The 18,149-nt window shown below is 41.2% G+C and overlaps 1 protein-coding gene across 1 annotated transcript in view; it reads left to right on the forward strand.

Moving 5' to 3' along the window:
* DTWD1 (DTW domain containing 1) overlaps positions 1 to 18,149 on the forward strand; it is an 87,014-nt gene that overhangs the window by 38,341 nt on the left and 30,524 nt on the right. Inside the window, exon 4 of the mRNA XM_069222520.1 lies at positions 9,060 to 9,357. Coding sequence (XP_069078621.1) covers positions 9,060 to 9,357 — 298 coding nt within the window. The remainder of the gene's footprint in view (positions 1 to 9,059; positions 9,358 to 18,149) is intronic.

Consider the following 18,149-nt stretch of genomic DNA (forward strand, 5'->3'; position numbering starts at 1 on the left):
AGGAAATATATGCTGGTGAAACTAAAGGAGCCACATATACTCAGGGGAGTCTGCTCATGTGTGCTACAGAGAAGGGGCACAGTGATCATAATGACGACTCAGCGTGTGCAATGAAGAAAAATTGGCCATACATAGAGGAAAAGTACTTCCCAATGGTGAAGGCAGACTACAGAGTATACATGAGGTAGAAACTATGGGAAAGGAAGTTGGGCACACAGTGAGATCGATGTAAAACCACAGGAACAATTATGCAATGTGAAGCACAATGAGTGTGGGCCAGGGACAGAAAATAGTCCCACAAAGCGGATGAAAACAGTACTTCGGCCTCTGGACACCGATAGGAGCAAACACATCAGGAACAACAGGAATTAGTTTGCACCAGCCAATAGAAATGGAGGAAAAGAACGTGGCAAGCACACCAACCAATGAAAAGTGAGGGCAGGATGTAAGCCCCTTCTAAGATTTATATTAAACACAATAGATTTCACAAGCACAGCACAGTTGCTGTGCAGGCAAAACCAAAAAACGTAACTACAGAAAAAAAGAAACAGTTAAAACAGATCAGTAATAAAAAGCTAAGTTGTAAGTTTGTTGTGAAACACTACGTAATTGGAAATTGCTTGAAAGTAAAAGCACTTCATTTCTTAGCAGTAATGATGGATATAGGGCATCCTCATGATGGGCCCTGCGAAAGCTTGCAAAATTAAGAAAGTTGAATGTAGAAAACTAAAGCGATATGTAGGTATTTTATGAAGTAGTGGTATATAAATGTCAGGCATGAAAGTGTAGATCTAAATCGAAAAGTGCACACAGACTCTGGTCAGAGCTGAAGGCGAAGGAAGAGAGCCAAGATCAGTCTGCCAACAATGTTGAGTCCAGCTAGTATTGGGTTTGCCAAACATAAAGATATTAGTTTTATCTGAGTTTAGTCTTAGCAACTTTAGATCATCTAGGTGGCAATAGTAAAAATACACTCTTTAAAGTTCCTGAGTGAATGCGAAATGTGTATGTATTCAAATAATAAGCAGTGTTATCTACGAAAGAGAACAAAAAGTTAAACCATATGTGTTATATAACAGTGAAAGGGTTTTGAAGGTACTAACGAAGTATAGTAGAGGAGCAGCCTGACAGCGGTCTAATAATAAGAAATGCAGTTAAAGACGATATCAAGGTTATGAACAGGTCTAGTAAAATTGGGACTTCTGCATCTCCTAGGGCAAGAGACTGGAGAATATCATCTAGTACGGAAAGTAGCACAGTCTGGGACCCATAGGCGGTGCAAAACTCAGATTCAGCATCATCAAGTGTGTTGGCAATTGACTACACTGTCCATTATTTGGCAAGAAAGAGGAGCAATAATATATAGGCTGAAAGTTGAATAAGAAAGCTAGGTCAGTAGAAGGCTTCTTAAGGAGATGCACCAGTAGTGCTATGGGTGTAGGGAACCCCCAAAATCTTAAACCCCAAAAAGACAACTCCGCCATACGCACATGGGTGGATACATGAGGACGTTGTTAAAACTAAACTTAATTAGGCGACATGTCCCCAAAATAAGGCACAACATATCAAAATACAGTCAGTTCAGTAGGGGCAGACTCAATAAGTGAGTTCCAGGGCGGAATTAGGAAAATTGTTGATTTATTATTTTGTGTGTAAAAGAATGCATTTTTGACAAATCGGAGCACAGCAAATTAGAGCGTCTTACTGTGGTTAGGTTCTAAGCACTAGCCCACTACATAAACTTTGATTCCGCTACAGGAGCGGAAATCAACCATAGATGGCAGAAAAAAAACTAGTTACAAAAAAACAGCAAACTATTATAAATAAATGCAACATAGCAGAAACCTTGAATGTTGTTATGTTACTGAGCCCATTTTAGGAAGTCGTCTTCGAGAACAACATTATTTGGAAATAGACAAGCATAACTTTGCTTTAATGTGTGCAGCTGAAATATTAATAAACCGTGAACATACAGGGTGAGACATTCATTTTGAGCAAGATATCGTTGAGGCCTAGTTAGCATAAGCCAAGACAAAGCACTTTAACAGGTCATAGCAAACCGTTTCAAAGGCAGTAGCATCATATGAGGGTACACATTTAAATTCGTGTGCAGATCCATATTCTGCACATTCTTAACAATCTAACAATTTATAAATGCACAAAAACATCTACAGTTCCCTCTTTCAATTGGCAATAATATATGCCAATAAAAACCTATACTTAAAAAAACAAGTAGCAATAGTATAAAGAACAGGAGTGGCCCTCTAATTTACACGAAAAGGATTTTTAATCCCCACAAATTGCTACATGCTCAGAGTGATCACACAGTGACACAGGTGCAATTTAAAAAATATATATGTACAAAGTGACAACCACATCAGAGCAAGGGTATCAAGATTGCTGGTTCAACAAAAATTAGCAAGGGAGAAGGTTATATAGGCTAGGTTACTTCATCTTCCCTGGAGACCTACATTGTTATGTACCCAAAGAAGCAGACCTATGTATTCCTACGTCCACCTTAACAAAGGAATTAGTATCCTGTATTTAGAAGGACTGTCACCCACACAGAGTTGCGTGGCATGCTTTGTGTGAGTGAGAGTCCTTCTAAATAAAGGATACTATTTCCTCTTTTTAGGCGGATTCGGGGATACCTAGGGCCTGTAAAAACAAAATTAAAACATTTTAATTATTTGCAGTAGAGATATGCAGCTTTCCATTGTTCCGTTGTTTTTTGCTTGACCTAACGATTTATAGTGCGCTACATGCCATAAATTACTTACTGGGGAAAAACATTAACACAACTACTACAAGTGAGACTTGAGAGACACAGCAAATCCGTGCAGTTGGCTCAACAGAGAGAAGAAAATGTTGCAGATAACATCAACATATATTTTCTGAAAAATACTATGACAGACTATGACAGATTATTAGCGTTGTTGAGTGGGATTGTATTCTGGTGAGATACTAGGTTAGGCAACTCTAGCACATCTTTTAAGTACGTATGTCTGAAGATTTTTTGATTTAGTTTGCTTTAACTAACCAGCCCAGTAAGTTTCAGCTTAATGTATTTTGACAGAGTTGATTTCCCCCAATTCGCCCAGTGTCAGCCTCTTAGTAATATATTTGACAATATCTCACACCTATGCTCATAATCCTGGCCCCCTAATATACTGCCTTCAAAAAAGTGTTGTCCAGAAATTTTCATGGTTGATGTGTGTTTTTAGATCATTAGAGAAGGGATTTAGTTTGGGGAGGCATTGCTGATCCAGGCCAAATTTTTCTGTAGCACATTTTTAAAAATGGCAGATGTGTTGCAGTGATGATGTAAAATTTCAGGAACCATGAAACCTATACACTTCATTTTGCTGCGAAAATATAGGTTTTGGGGGTCATGTAGTCTTATAGGGGCAGACAATAACTCCTCGGAGCAACTCTTCTGCCATTTTCCAAAATGGCGGCTAGAGTAGAGGAAGAAGAGACACATATAGAAATGAAATAAATAATAATGTTTTGTAATCTTTTTATGTATACAACAAACACTGTTTATGATCTGTATATGAAAAAATAATGTTTATCACTATTGTTTTAGACACATTTTCATAGCTCACTTTACTCATGTGTTTTTCGGCAATGGCTTGTGGTACATTTGCAGAATGCTGAACATATGAGAAGAGCATATAGACAGGGACATCTTTTTGTACTACAGGTTTTGCAAGTACATGTATGTGTAAGTTCTGTGGGTAGAAACTTTAGAAGTTTTGTAGGTTTTAGCACCCCATCAATATCTTCCCAAACAAATTCACACAGATCTTTCTCTACAAATGCACTATACAAAACATTTACAAATCTTCTGATCAATTAGAACACTCTTTAAATGTGTCCACACACAGAATATGATGTCAGTGGAAGGTCACTTAGCAGTACTGAACTCTTGAACTCACTTAACCGAAGATCGTCAAACGTGTGACAGTCAGAACTTGTTTTCCACACACAGAAGGTAATTTCTACATCTATAAAGTCACATTCTTCTTCTGTCTCAGCAAATCCATTAAGAAACTTCACAGGTTCAGCATTTAAAGCTCCAAGCTTTGTTCCAGTTTTGCTCATAGTGTCATCACCCGTAAGAATATGTGCCTTGTTAGGAACACTGGGCATCTCTTGGTCAAGTTTCTTGAACAGAATATGAAGTGGGATTATGTGTCTTTTCTCACCTGTTCCATAATGTATCCATAACTCTGACAATCTTTTTGACTTATGAACATTGCAGCAAATCTGAGTAGCACAATAATATCTGTGTCATTTGACAGTACAATGACTCGATTGGAACAGCCCACTCAACGTGTGGCACAACCAGGTCAGCTTCCTCCAATTTGCTATTAAGTTCTTGAGCAATATGGCCCATACCTTTTGAATATATCTCTGTAGGCACCAACTCCTCATTGACAGTCATTCCACGTGCAGTAAATAGAAATTCAGTGTTCACTGACCCATCAGCAATGTTTTGGTGAGTTAACTTCTCCCAGTTCATCTTGTTCGATGACCAGAATTGATCAAGTTGCACAGGTATAGGTGTCGAATTTTTCATGCATGCAAGGCCAGTTGTTCCACTTGTAGACATTTGTGTGATTCTCTCACATTCTTTGCCAGATAGTGCAAGATAACTGTCAAAGATAATGTGCAGTTCTTGCAAGGTGCACACTGACTTTGATACCTGTAGAACAGTCTGAACGACCTATTCAAAGTTTTGCGTGGATGAAATCTTAACCATTTGCAACTGTGACAAATAGTCCACAGCAACAGCAGTTTTCAATGAGTACATTTTTTAATTGAAATTCTTCAGGTGAAAGTTTTTTTTGGAGCTCTTGTATGAGTTTGTGCTTCACTGGTTTGGTTGCAGCATCTCCATCAAGTAATGTGTTTGTTGGAAGAAGATCATGTGACAGAATGCCCTTGATAAATTCACCCTTTACTTTTGCTACATCCATCTCTCTATGTGGTTGTGAAAGTAGTTTCTTTTTGTAACCTGTTTTGTAGTGGCTGGTTGGACGAAACTCTTACTATGGCAAATAAAGCATGGAAGTTTAGCTTTAGTGATTATATCAAACCGCTTTTTCTATTTTAATACAAACCTCTCATGCTTCAGCTCTGCGTATAGCTACGATCCCCGTACATTTAGTAGGCATGTCTTTATATCTTCATCCACAAATTGTTTGGTCTCGAAGTTTTGTAGTCGTGCAGGTTCAGTCAACCAAAGGGGTTTCCTTGCTGATGCGTGAAATGAAGAAGGCTGTTAACATATTTATTAAAATGTTCCCCTCTCTTTCCCACAAGTTTTTGGTATAGAACAGTTTCATAATGGTCCATTAATTTCAAATTTGTCATGTCTCTGAAAACATAGCAAATAGAAAGGACTTCAAGGTAAACTAGCTGCATATTCACTTTTATGTGTCTGACCAACAATTCCCTTGGAGATTTTCTGTGATTCTGGATCGTTTTGTTCCTGTTTCATATCTGGAGCCAAAGCATAGAACCTTTCCTCTCTGTCTTTCACCACAAAATGTCTTTGGATGAGTTTTCTGTGGAGGTATGGTTTTTCCACCTCAAGCTTCTTCTCTCTTTCTAAATACCATGACAAATATCTCAGGTAGTTTATGCAATCAAATCAGTGACTCCACAGTTTTCACATGCAGCTCCCAATCACCTTCCTGATCAGCATGTACCAAGCTTTTCAATAGAGCTATCTTGTGTAAAACATTTCCCCAGTACTTGCAAAGTTCTGATTTTTCTTCACATTCTTTGACAAACTCTGCAAACTTGGTTTTCTGATTTTAAACTGAGTGTATTAAACATTGCCTGACTTTGCAATATGTCTTTTGAATGAAGTGCACCCTGTGCTTTGTTCACTCCTTAGATGAGATGTGCAAAACCTAATTTGTCATTCTTGTTCCAGAAAGCATCCTAACGCAATGTTGCTCTAGCCTCCGATATGATGAGCATTACTTTTAACAAATCAACATAATCAGTTCTGCTCAATACTGACTGGACAGTTTTGCATCCAAAGCTTTCAGTCTCAATAAGTGCATTTTCTATCCCATATCCACTGGGATAACTTCTTGCACACCACAGCACCACTTTTGTCATGTGGAAAACAACCATCATTGGATAGTGATCATCAAATTCTACTGTATTGCTCATTATAAATGTCAGCTACAATACTGAAAACACCTTCATCACAGAAAATTGGCAGGATAGGCCGGTCTTCAAGCTGAGCTTGCACATTTTGGAAATATTTTAGAGCTGGGTATACTGCTGTGTTGTTTGACTAGAGATGGTTTTACTGGTTAAAAACCCAACCTTCTTCAGTATTCTTGCAGATCAGAGCATGAATTCCTGCCCATGGATGAAATGGCTTTTCTTCATCTTTCAGTCCACCCCAAATAAGCAATATGATAAATTCAGTATGATTCAGCGGACCGCAGCATCAAGTAGAAGAAGATCCATGTCCTCAGCCAGTTTGAAACCTTTTGGGACGTATTGATGGCTTGTAGTGATTTTGCACACTTTGGCAAAGCAGTTGGGGTCTAAGTTTGCAGCTCTCTTTGTTTATGCCTATCGCTGACACAACTTGTTTTCTAGCAGCTACTTCATTGGTACGTTTCAAAAAAGCACCATGGCAGTATCACGTGTGCTTGATGTTCCAGACAAAGAAAAGCTGTCTTCAAAATCAAAATTATTAAGAGCAGCAATTGTAAATCCTTTCCTGGTAAAGTGACTTGGAAGTGGTGTGGTGTCGGATTCGCAAGCTTTACTGCATTGACTGCTAACAAATCCCTGCTCTATGCTATGTCATTATAACTTGTTGATACACCAATCCTATTCATTGAAGTGATTATCGCTCTACTTTTGCATTTGTCATAGATTGCGTGGCAGTCATCATGTGTAGCAGAGCTTCCTTTTTGCTGTGATGTAATTAATCAAATCTGATTTGGAAAAGACCGTGCATTTGCACAGCATAAGCCTGTCTGTTCCTTGGATTGTCTTCCACTTCTTCACCTATATCTTCAAAGCCATCATCAATGCTGTCGGCTTCTGTTCCGAACTCAAGAACTTTAGTTTGTAACAGTTTAGCTTTTCTGATATTAAACAATGATGTAAAAAATGTTAAGACAACATCAGGCATTCTTGTTGATTCTCATGATTTATGGAGCTCTGGGGCATCACAAAATTTGTCATTAAGTCCAAAATCTAAATCTTTCAGAACGTTTCTTAAATTGGTTCCTGCTGATTTTACTGCATCCTGTGATCTTATTTTGGCAGCTAGACCTTCAGGAGTGAAATCAGCTGAGAACACAATAAGTGGCTCATTCTTTTTGTTGGACTGACAAAAGCGAATTCTGTCATCGTACATTCTCACCAGAAAACTCCTAATTTAATTATTATGTATCAATACAGTGTCATCAATGTTAATCATTATTTCTCTGATCCCACTTGGTGTGAACCCGTAGCCCGCACTCAAGAGTGACTTGAAAACCTAATTTGATTTTTCAAAGAGTGCAAGCTTCACTGAAAGCTGGCAGTAATGTTGCTGCTGGGATCTCATTGTGCATTCACATTTTCGAATGTATGCATGCATGCAGTTTGGGTGTGGGCATACAAATCTGCTGCAAATACATTCACCTCGCTGTTTAGATGAGCTACTTGGCTGAAAACTTAATCTTGGAAGAAACTACCTGCAAATAAAAACATGTTTGCCCTTTGAGACACACATACCCTATACCTTGTTCTTTTGTCAGTCCCTTAGGCCCTTTTTCTGGCTAAACCACAGATAACACCTTAAAGATTCCCTGCTTTCTCATCAGTTGTTGGAGGTGGACGAGTGGTAGCCACCAATCTTCTAAATGGTCGTACATTGGGTTTGGTTGTCGTCGCTTTCTCAGAAGACTCGGATTCCTATTGTGATTCTCTGGTTTGTGCTATTTTTTGACAGTTTTTTCCCCACGCTTTATTCCATTGTATACGACTTGTAGCACTTGTTGTTACAATGATAAAGTATTTGATCCTCTTCACCCATCAGTTTCAATGTTTTGTAATCTTCGCCTTGCTGTATTTCTGAAGCATCTTGAACTCGCCTTTGTCCAGCTGCAGTTGATGTTCGCTTTTCTTTCGGTTTAGTTTGGCATATGACACATTTTTCTTTGTTGAAGGTGTCCTCAGATTTTGTAGATAGCAACACTATGTCAGGAGGTAAAGATGCTCTGCTACCACCTGATTTGCTCATGTTTACAAATTTGAATCAACGGAAAATCTGTACCAAAAACAATATTAAAATAAATGACCAATATGATGGCTAAAACGCCTCATTGTAGAGCTGATATTTTGGAAAATGGCGGAAGGGTTGCTCTGAGGAGTTATTTTCTGTCTTTATAAGACTACTTGACACCAAAATGAACTATATAGGTCTCATGGTTCCTGAAATATTTAATCATTACTGCAACACATCTGCCATTTTTAAAAATGTCATTCATAAGATAGTGGCCCAGATTAGCAATGTTTACCAAAGCTATATTACTTCTATAGTGATACAAAAACACAAATCAAAAATGAAAATCTCTGGACAACAATTTTTAACGGAGGTAAATGGAGGGGGCAGGTCTATCATCACATATGTCATTAAAGGTTTCTGCATTTTCAAACTGAGAGTTTAAATTGTGTGTTTAGAAGATAGTTCTTTCTTTTGGGCATTTTTTGTTTCTCTTATGGATATCCTCAATCTGTTTAATACAGTTCAAAACAGACGTTTTGCTTAATAATCTGTTACGAATATTACATCAATGTAGTGTAAATTTAACCTAAGGCTAATCTTCTTCCTAGCACCTCACTATTTCCTTTTGTTTCTCCATGAGTTGTTTGCTTATGTCAAAGCCTCAGACAAAATTCTAATGTATATGTGGTCATTAAATGTATTTTTGCTCCATGCATTTACATTTTGTAGGCGTGACTGGGTTGGAAAGCTTTGTAATTTTTGTAATTTGTCAACTATGTTTCTCGTTCTGATACAGATACTACTTGTTTTTCCGGGTCCAGATTCTGTTTCAGTCGCAAATAGTGTTATGTGTCTTCAGAAATACATGAAGAGTAATATACATTCAACACTAGATGATGATTTCGCAGATGAGCCCACCCCTAAGCACCGGAAGCATAGCTTTCAAGACGCTGAAGCCTCAAATGAAACCAAACTGAGCAGGTCAAATAAAGACCAGGAACAGATCAAAATGAAGGCCAAGTTGAAGACCGTCGTATTCATTGACAGCACCTGGAACCAGACAAATAAGATCATATCTGATGAACGGCTACAAGGTAAATAACAATGACTTTGACCATATATGGTGTTTACATTCTGTGTAGTTGTTGAGATGTGCATTCTTTGAACATGGTTGCTTTCTATGTGATCAACCTGAAAAAGGCTTTTGGAATCACTACCAAGTGAGTGTCTTTGACCCCACCCACATGTTGGTAGCCAGGAGTGCGCGTTTTGATTGGGCACAAGTTCCATGCTTTGCCCTCCACGTAACTGTGATCATTTTGTTTATTTATCCAGCTGTCTGAGCTTGAACTTTGAGGGACAAAAAAGATGACATTGTAAGTTGAAATGCCTTGGACAACTAGATAATTTATGGTGTCTGACTTTCTCTCGCAATAGCACAGAAGAAATAGCAGTCATTAACTTAAGACTTCAGATTTCAGTTTCATGCTTGAAACCCCAGGGCTACTACACTAATCTGGCAGGATTTTTAGGTCTGATTGGACACTGTCACCTGACCTTTTGTGATCAACAAAAAAGAGCTTTCAAAGCCCTCTTGAGAGAGGGGCTCTTCCACATGTTGGTTCCTCAGACTATACGATTTATTTGGGTCGAGTTTGTGTACCTCCACTAAAAAGACTGCTTGTCTTGCACATTTTTGGCCTGTGGCAAATAAAAACATGTTTGCCCTTTGAGACACACATACCCTATACCTTGTTCTTTTGTCAATCCCATTGGCCCTTGTTCTGGCTAAACCCTTGTTCTGGATTACACTTTATACAGCAGGCCTGAGTTGCTTATGATGGCAAGCTAATGATTATGTCTGTAGACCTGATCTGTTTTATATGAAATGCTATAATAAAGGCATTGTGCTTGACATATGTATGGTGAAAAGCATATGTTAAAGTCAATAAGCATTTAATGTTAAAGCATTAGATGAAAGTACTTTGTTACATGGAATCTTACAGATTATTGAAGAATGCAGTTGTTTTAGTGTTGGTCACCTAATGTGACAAACTGTAAATAATGACGATTTACTCTATGAGAATCCTTGTAAGGCCGTCTTAGGAGAGAAAATGTTTTGCTAAGTCAACTTTAATTTTGCAATCCTAACTAATTTAATGACTGAACCTCATTATGACCCTGGCAGTCTTAAGGTTGGACCACCAGCACTGCCATTTATTCTCCACAGGAGGGTCTGGCGGTCCTAATCTGCCAGGGCAGAGCTGCAAGCAGCGCTGCCCTGGGGATTACGACCCCCCCCCCCTCTGACATCGGTTACATAGCGGTAACCCTGCCATGTAAAGGCTGGCAGAGACGGGCATGGGCAGTGCAGGGGCCCCCCTGGCCAGCCCCGTTGCAGAGTTCACTCTCTGCTTTGCATGACAGTGAACTTTGCGACGGGTGCTGGTGCACCCTATGCACTACAGCATAGCCGCCAACACTATGCCAAGCCGGCGACAATGCTGTAGGCTGTTGCCCACAGGGCCAGCGGGTGAAAAAACTGTTTCCAGCCGCTGGCCCAGTGGGAAACTCGTAATGGGGCTGCCTGCCGCACTGGCCGCAACCTACCCAGTGGGACTTCAGCGGACAGGCTTTTCCATCCACCGAAGTCCTAATGACACCCTGTCAGTCTTAAGGTTACGTTGTGTAAAAGCTTACGCTCTAAACTGTAGGCCTCAGTTGGTTATGATGGCAAGCTATGTGCCTGTTTGGTGCACTGAAATTATTATGGCCCTCATTATGATTCTCGCGGTCTTAGGATCGCCAGACTTGCAGTGGTGGTCGGACAGCTGTGGTCGTGGTGGTCTGACACCACAAGGTTGCCGCCAGTCGACAGCCTGGCGGTCTTGGTGGTTGTAATCCGCCAGGGTGACACTGCATGCAGAGCCGCCATGGGGATTACGGCTCCCCAGTCTGCCTGCCTTTTCATAGTGGTTGGACCGCCATGAAAAGGTTGGCGGAATGAGGGTGTCGGGGGTCCCTTCACGGCCCATGCACTTGGCATGGTCAGTGCAGGGGCACCCATGGCCAGCCCCGTCGCAATTTCCACTGCACGAATTACGGGCAGTGGAAAACGTGGCGATGCTTCAGCACCCTCTGCAATCGAGCCGGCATCAGTGTTAAAGCCCTGTTTCCCACTGGGCTGGTGAGCAGAAACGCTGTTTCAGCCCACCAGCCCAGTGCTAAACTTGTAGTAGGGCTGGCGGTGTTCTGGCTGCACTGAAGGTCAGGTGGCGGTACGAGTTTGGCGGGCGGCCTCCGCCACTTCCAAACTCGTAGTGAGGGCCTATGTCCGATGCCATAGGTGTGGTCTGCTTATTATGAAACATTATGGCAAAGGCCGCTGGTCTAGTTATGAACTGTGAAAAGCATAATTTAAAGTCAGTAAGCCTTTAACAGTTGGTTGTTATCACATTGTGTTACAGGCTTTAGACAAGTGTTTTCTTCCATATCACCACATAGAGTACTGGCATGCAAGATTTTTGGCATAGACCCCCCACTTTGACAAACCCTAGATGTTTTCAAAGTGATTATTCTCAAAAGAACCTGCTGATGAGGGTTTGTATATTGTTTTGTAAGCAGTATTTATCTACATATTTGTAATTTTATAACTGGTTGCCAGTTTATGTGCACTTGAATAGGCCACTATTGGGTAAAGTGCATATATAGCCAGTTTTAAAGGCTTTGTTGATTCATTGGGAAAAGTTATGCCAGATTTAATTAGTTTGATCTGTTTCTTACAAAATATTATGACATACTTGCTTATTGTGACAAGCATGTGTTAAAGACAGTAGGCTTATAAGGATGTACTGTTATTACACTGCTAAAGCCTGTAGACAGGTATTTTCTTACATGGAATTTTGCATAGTAGGCAAGTCTTTTGTTATTTGATGATCCACCCAAACAAATTGTGAGGCTAGAAGATGTACACCACAATCATCTTTTTAGGCTCTTTTAGGAGCTATAGTATTTTGCTTTGCCAACAGTAAAATAAAGCTTAGGGCAGTTATGTTGACAAGCCAATTATAAAGGTTAGAGGCTTGATTGGTTCACTGGGAAAAGATACGTCAGATTCCTCAGGTGTGATGTTTATAATAAAACTTTCTGACAAAACACATAGGCATTGTGAAAAATGTGCTGAAGGCAATAGACTTTTAAAGGTGGATATTTATGACACAGTGAAAATCTGTAGGCAGTTATTTTGCTGCATGGACTTTCTCAGATTACACAGGCAAGTGTCTTGGTGCTGTTTGAACCTTATAAAAAAACTGTGAGTATAGACAATTTGTACTGTCAGATTCCTTGTTTGTCCCTCTTAAGAGAGATAGTATTTTGCTTTGCCACCTGTAATCTTGTATACTGTGTAATTTTGTATTCCTGGTGGTTGCCTTGTTGGAAAGCGCACAGTTAGTACAGGAGACCTTAATTGATTATGATGATAGCCAGTGATAAGTTACAGTACTGAGTGTTAGGAAAAACCTTTTCTGTTTTCATAGATATGATCTGTTTATTATGAAAAGGTATGATAAACACATTAGCCCGACATAATGATTTAGATATGTTTAAATAAATAGACATTTAGGTAGATTTTTTTTCTCTCTATTAAAGTCTAGAGATATGTATTTTGTTATATGAAATGCCATAGATTGCCTTTGTAGGGAATGATTTTGCTGTTGTTTACTGCCTCTGACAACTGCCTAGGGGGAGAAAATTTGCACTGTAACAATTATTTGAGAATCTCTTCTTAGCCATCTTCTAGGGCCTTTGTATCAGCTCTGTCCTGCTGTTTATCTTTCTGAGTATCATTTACACTCTGCTTCCATCTATGACTACGAACTGCATGGAATATTGCATCAGTCCACATCAGTCATTGGCATTTGTGCTCTGTGAAGGATGAGATTTATTCTCATTACATGTGTACATCCACCTAAACAATGAGTGCACATCATGGTAGGGCTGATTGACAAGTAGCTTAGTTTTTAATTTTCTCCTTTTAGAGTTCCTGATTAATTTCTTTGCTTCTCTCTTATTTTAATGTTTCTTAAGAGGATGCTACTCTCTCCAGCCATTGTTAAGGGGTCACTTGCTTGCAACTCATTTTATCTACAGTGTGCCACATCCCACACAGCTACTTCCTGTAAACCAGAAGGCCAATATGGAATGTTGTTGTCCATAGTGTATCATTGTTTTAAAATTCCATAATGGCTAACACACTGGTTTTAAATTTCGCAGTCATGCTTGAACTTTAAAACATCAATAGACTACTTACAATACGTATGCAAGAAGGACACCTTTTGCTATGTTTAATTTCATTATTACTTACCTACACCTGTTGTGTTTGGACAGCAGCATGTTTTCTTTTATCTACTCTAGTCTCTTAATTTATCTTCCATGTGTTGTGGAGTTTGTGTTTGTTTTATTGCAGTAATGTCAGAGGGTGAATGCGAGAAAGAGTCAGTGGATGGATGAATGGATGCAAGAGTGCAAAGATGAGTGACAGACGGGGGCATGGCCTGGATGAGGACCCGCAATGGCATCCCTCTCCTGATCTCCCGAGTCAGGGCTCCTAAATGTGCCAGTAATAACAGCATAGCTGACTCTGTGAGGGTGGCAAACGGACTCACCCTGCAGATTCCAATGGAGACCTATGAGACCTATGAGCTGGGTGGGCAACAACTGCAGAAGTGTCTGCGATCACATGGATGAGTTTGCCACCACCCCTGATCCAAAATAGGTGCCCGCATTAAAGTGTTGGTCCCTACTGTGCATGGCCCTTGCTAAGCAATCTTCCCTGGCCATCCCTCTAAATTGAGGCAGGGGCTTTAGGGGCTTCATGCCCTCCACGGTTGTGTGTGCCCAGGCCATGACACCTCCGTTCTGCATCTACCCGAACCACCAGAAGGGTGGCGAGCCTCATATCTCCTTGAGGAGACCAGCGGAATATTAAGCACTGGTCTTCAGCGCTCGTAGCATTTCCTCAACCTGCTGTGTGTGATCGACATCAAGCGCTCTCCTCTGGCTGGCCTTCTGGATTGTACCTGGGGGCCTTTCTAATTTCCATTGCTGCGTTTATCTGGCCCATGCCCTTTGGCCACCTATGCTACATCCGTCCAGACCGCTAGAAGGATAGTGAGCCTCTCATATTCTGACAAAGTCCAAAAAAAAAACAAGTGCCTGTATCAAAGCTTTTGGTGCAGTCCCTCGACCTTCTCCGCTCGACCAACAGTAATTTCCATTTGAGGGACCCCTTAGGGGGACAGGGGGGAATTATTCTGTGTCATCTTCCCGTCACAAGTCGCCTAGGTCCTTATCCAAGCCAGTACGAAAATCCGCAAGAGCACCAGCAGTCCTGAGACTGCAGAGGACTTCTCACATGATGCTGTTGCACCCGCCCTCTGACCTTTCTCTTCCTGCAAAAAAGGGTGATAACAAATTCCCTCCTGTTGAAATGAAGAAAGACATTGCAACTATAAATGCAAATTTTACTAAAGCCCTGACTGAACTGGATCGATTTGTGAAGGGAGTCAAGTCTCGCCTGGATCTGGTGGAGACAACAATGGTGCATCAAGACCGAATGCAGAATGAATTGGCAGACAGAGTGACAGTTCTCGAGACACAACAGTGCATTCTGTGGGATGCCATGGAGGGTTACGAGATCCACTTCCACCGCAACTATATCCGGATCAAGGAGGTGAGTGCCACTCTTCCCAATCATGAGCCGCAAAGCTATGTTTACAGACTGTTCCTCCATATCCTCAGAGGACTCTGAAAGCAGAGATCTTACCTTTGATCGCAGTCAGTGCATCTTCTTCACATACTAGAAACAGAACCAACTTACACCCAGTGTCCTCGACAGTGTCCACTTCTACCAGGTCAAAGAGGTCATTCTGAGAGCAACCCGGATACTAGACTTTATTACCTTCAGTAGTGATACCTTCACCTTTTTCTAAGACCTATCAATCCAAGCACAGTGACTTTAAGGTGGGGCTGACCCATCTGCGTGAAAAAAAAATACCCTACCACTGGGGCTTCCCACTATGCCTAATTTTATAGTCGACAACAAACGGGTGGCCGCGCACATACCAGATAAAGAGTACTGCTGGAGATGTCTCATCCTGAGGTTGGCAGCAGCTAGGTTGTGGCTCCCAGATCTTCACAGGAGGATGGGTGGTGCAAACCACCTTCAAGAGGGGTCTCGCAGGCTATCCAGGAAGGCTGCACGATTGCGAGTCCAGAAGAAGGTTTGAACTCTGGACGGGGCGAGATGGCCCACACTACATGATTCCCCTGCTAGACCAGGCGGCTTGCTTGGTTGGTTCTCTTTGGGGCAGCTGATTCCGGGTTCTCACAGCGATACATCAGTCCTATATACATTACTGAGAGGGCGGACAGGGACCTTGAAGCGCTCTTGCGAGCTGCCCCCTTTTGTACAGCCAATGCCCACTACTCAGCTGACACACCATGTGTGTTTCATCAAGCATGGCTTTTTGTTCCTCGAAACTGTTCAGATTTGTTTTGTAATTACTTTTACTTTCATGTTGTTCCCGGGTGTACACTTTTCCTCAGGGCACATCGAGCTCGGGTATTGAATGCCTCATGGTTTGGTGGGGGTTGTTCTGTGCCCTACTTGGCCCACCCTGCATTCCTGCACCCTCGGGGCAGAATAATAGTGATTTATGTAGGTTATCTGACACACACCCCCTTAGCATAGTTTCTCTTAATCTTCAGGGTCTTAACTCTCCAATAAAAGAGAATACTAAACCCTGGAAACTCTTACAACAGGGATACTTTACCACCTTGTCGCAACACAACATGTGATTGAGACTCCAAGATCACTTTGAGCTTTTACACACTCCCCTCTATGCAACTGCTATTACGAACTGCGCTTGACTTCTCACCTCTGGATACAGGGTTGGCGGATACACCCAGTCTTCTACAGGTTCTGGATAATCCCAGATAAGGGTGACCCTTTCTAGTAGCCACGGTGCCGCTTGACAGGAAACGCCAAAACATACCGTGCCCCCCAGAAGGAGTCCCAGAGGGAAAAAAAAAAAAAAAACACTGGGGGAAAAACCTCAAACAGGAACTCCTGAAGAGAAGAAGAAAAAACAGGACTTGACAACAGGAACACAAAATAGGCAAACATATTCCAAGGCAAAAAAGCAGGAATGAAGAACAGGAGCGAAGAGCACAACCAAAAGGAAGTGTTTGCAACGCAAGGTAGAGCAAGACTGACTGACTTATATACTGAAAAAAATGGGAAGTGACATCACAGGAAAGGAAAAGGACACCATCTTGAATTGGGAAAAGCCCATAGACAAGAATAGGAAAAAGAAAGCAGTATATAAGAAAAGAGAGCATGCTGGGACACGAACAGGAAGAAGACAAGATGGACAGAAGCATGGCAAGGCAAGAAGGAAAAAGACCAGAAAAAAACCACCACCAACAGAAAGGAAGAAAAAAATGACTACCGGTAAGTGTAACGTGACCGGGAGCGTAATACACGCTTCCCAGGACGTGCTACCAAAAACCGCGGGGAACGGCGCTCCGAGTGTCGGCAGCGCGTTCCTGCCGTGAGGGCAGAAGAGATGCTGCTCCTTGACGCGGCATTACACACCGGGATAAAACAAATCGCCACCAGTCAGCTACCACATAAACTTCCCCTCTCTCCCCTATTGTACACACCCCAGACTGGGTATACTGGTTTTGATATTTGCAGATTAGAAGGAGGAAGGCGGTGGACTTTCACTAATAGGGCATTTGTATCAGGATGGGATCCCATTAGACAGGTAGGTATGCCTCAGTGTTTTCAGCTATCCACTGCGAATTAGTTCTGGCATAACCAGCTCCTATACGTGACAATCACACTATTGGTGATAGATAACAGTAGCAGAGCCAAAACACCTGTGGAACAAATCTTCACCCAGGGGACTACTTAGAGCCGCATTACTGTTTGAAAAAGATGAGTAACAGACTGCATGTATGATGACTTTATTAGGTGCCTAAACCAATCAGTAACACAAAAGACACTTTCATTTATAAGGCAGCCATATTGACATTGCCACTGCTTGTTGGATCTTGGATTTACAAATGCATACACATGCTCTGCCTGTTAAGAAGTTGGTGTAATGAGCATTTTTTAATGTCCTGCAAAACAAAAGGGCAACATTGGGAGAAACAGGGGAAATTGCAACACACAGGGCCATATTGAGAGTTTTATGGTTGTGGGGCATTATCCAAAATGTGGCAAAAGTCCTCTTTGCAGTATTAGTAGTGCAGTGATTTCAATCACATTCTACATATGGTGTATGGGATATCTGCCACTTTTTGCCACATATCCTGTTCCGCCAAACTCTTCAGTTAGAGAAGAAGTGCAGCAAACCAATTTTCGGTGAATTAAACCACACAGCACCTTTAGGTTTGGTCATCCCTCGGAACAGCGCAGATTGTTGCGAGGAAATTAAAAAATGTGACTAATTGAGCAATCTCTTACTCAGTGATTTGTTGAAGAGACAGTGTGACTTCCTCTTTTCTATTTGCAGGTGAAGTAAATTTTCAATACTCTCTCAATGTATTATCTGTGTTGGCGTGATCTATTTATTGTATGGATGTATATGTATATATGTTGTATTTGTATAGTACAAACATTTGCAATGTAATAGTTCTCGCGTTTACTTGAGTTGGAGCTATTGGCACTGTAAATTAATAATTGGACTTCTTTTGCCATAATAATTGATCAACTTTGCCATATTTTTGATCCTTTCTGCCACATAATTCCAGTGGCCCTGCATATAACTAAAGAGAGCCAAATGAAATGACTCTGATTACGTAACAGTGTGAACAA

This window comes from Pleurodeles waltl, chromosome 3_1 (assembly GCF_031143425.1).
Source record: "Pleurodeles waltl isolate 20211129_DDA chromosome 3_1, aPleWal1.hap1.20221129, whole genome shotgun sequence".
Lineage (NCBI taxonomy): Eukaryota > Metazoa > Chordata > Amphibia > Caudata > Salamandridae > Pleurodeles > Pleurodeles waltl.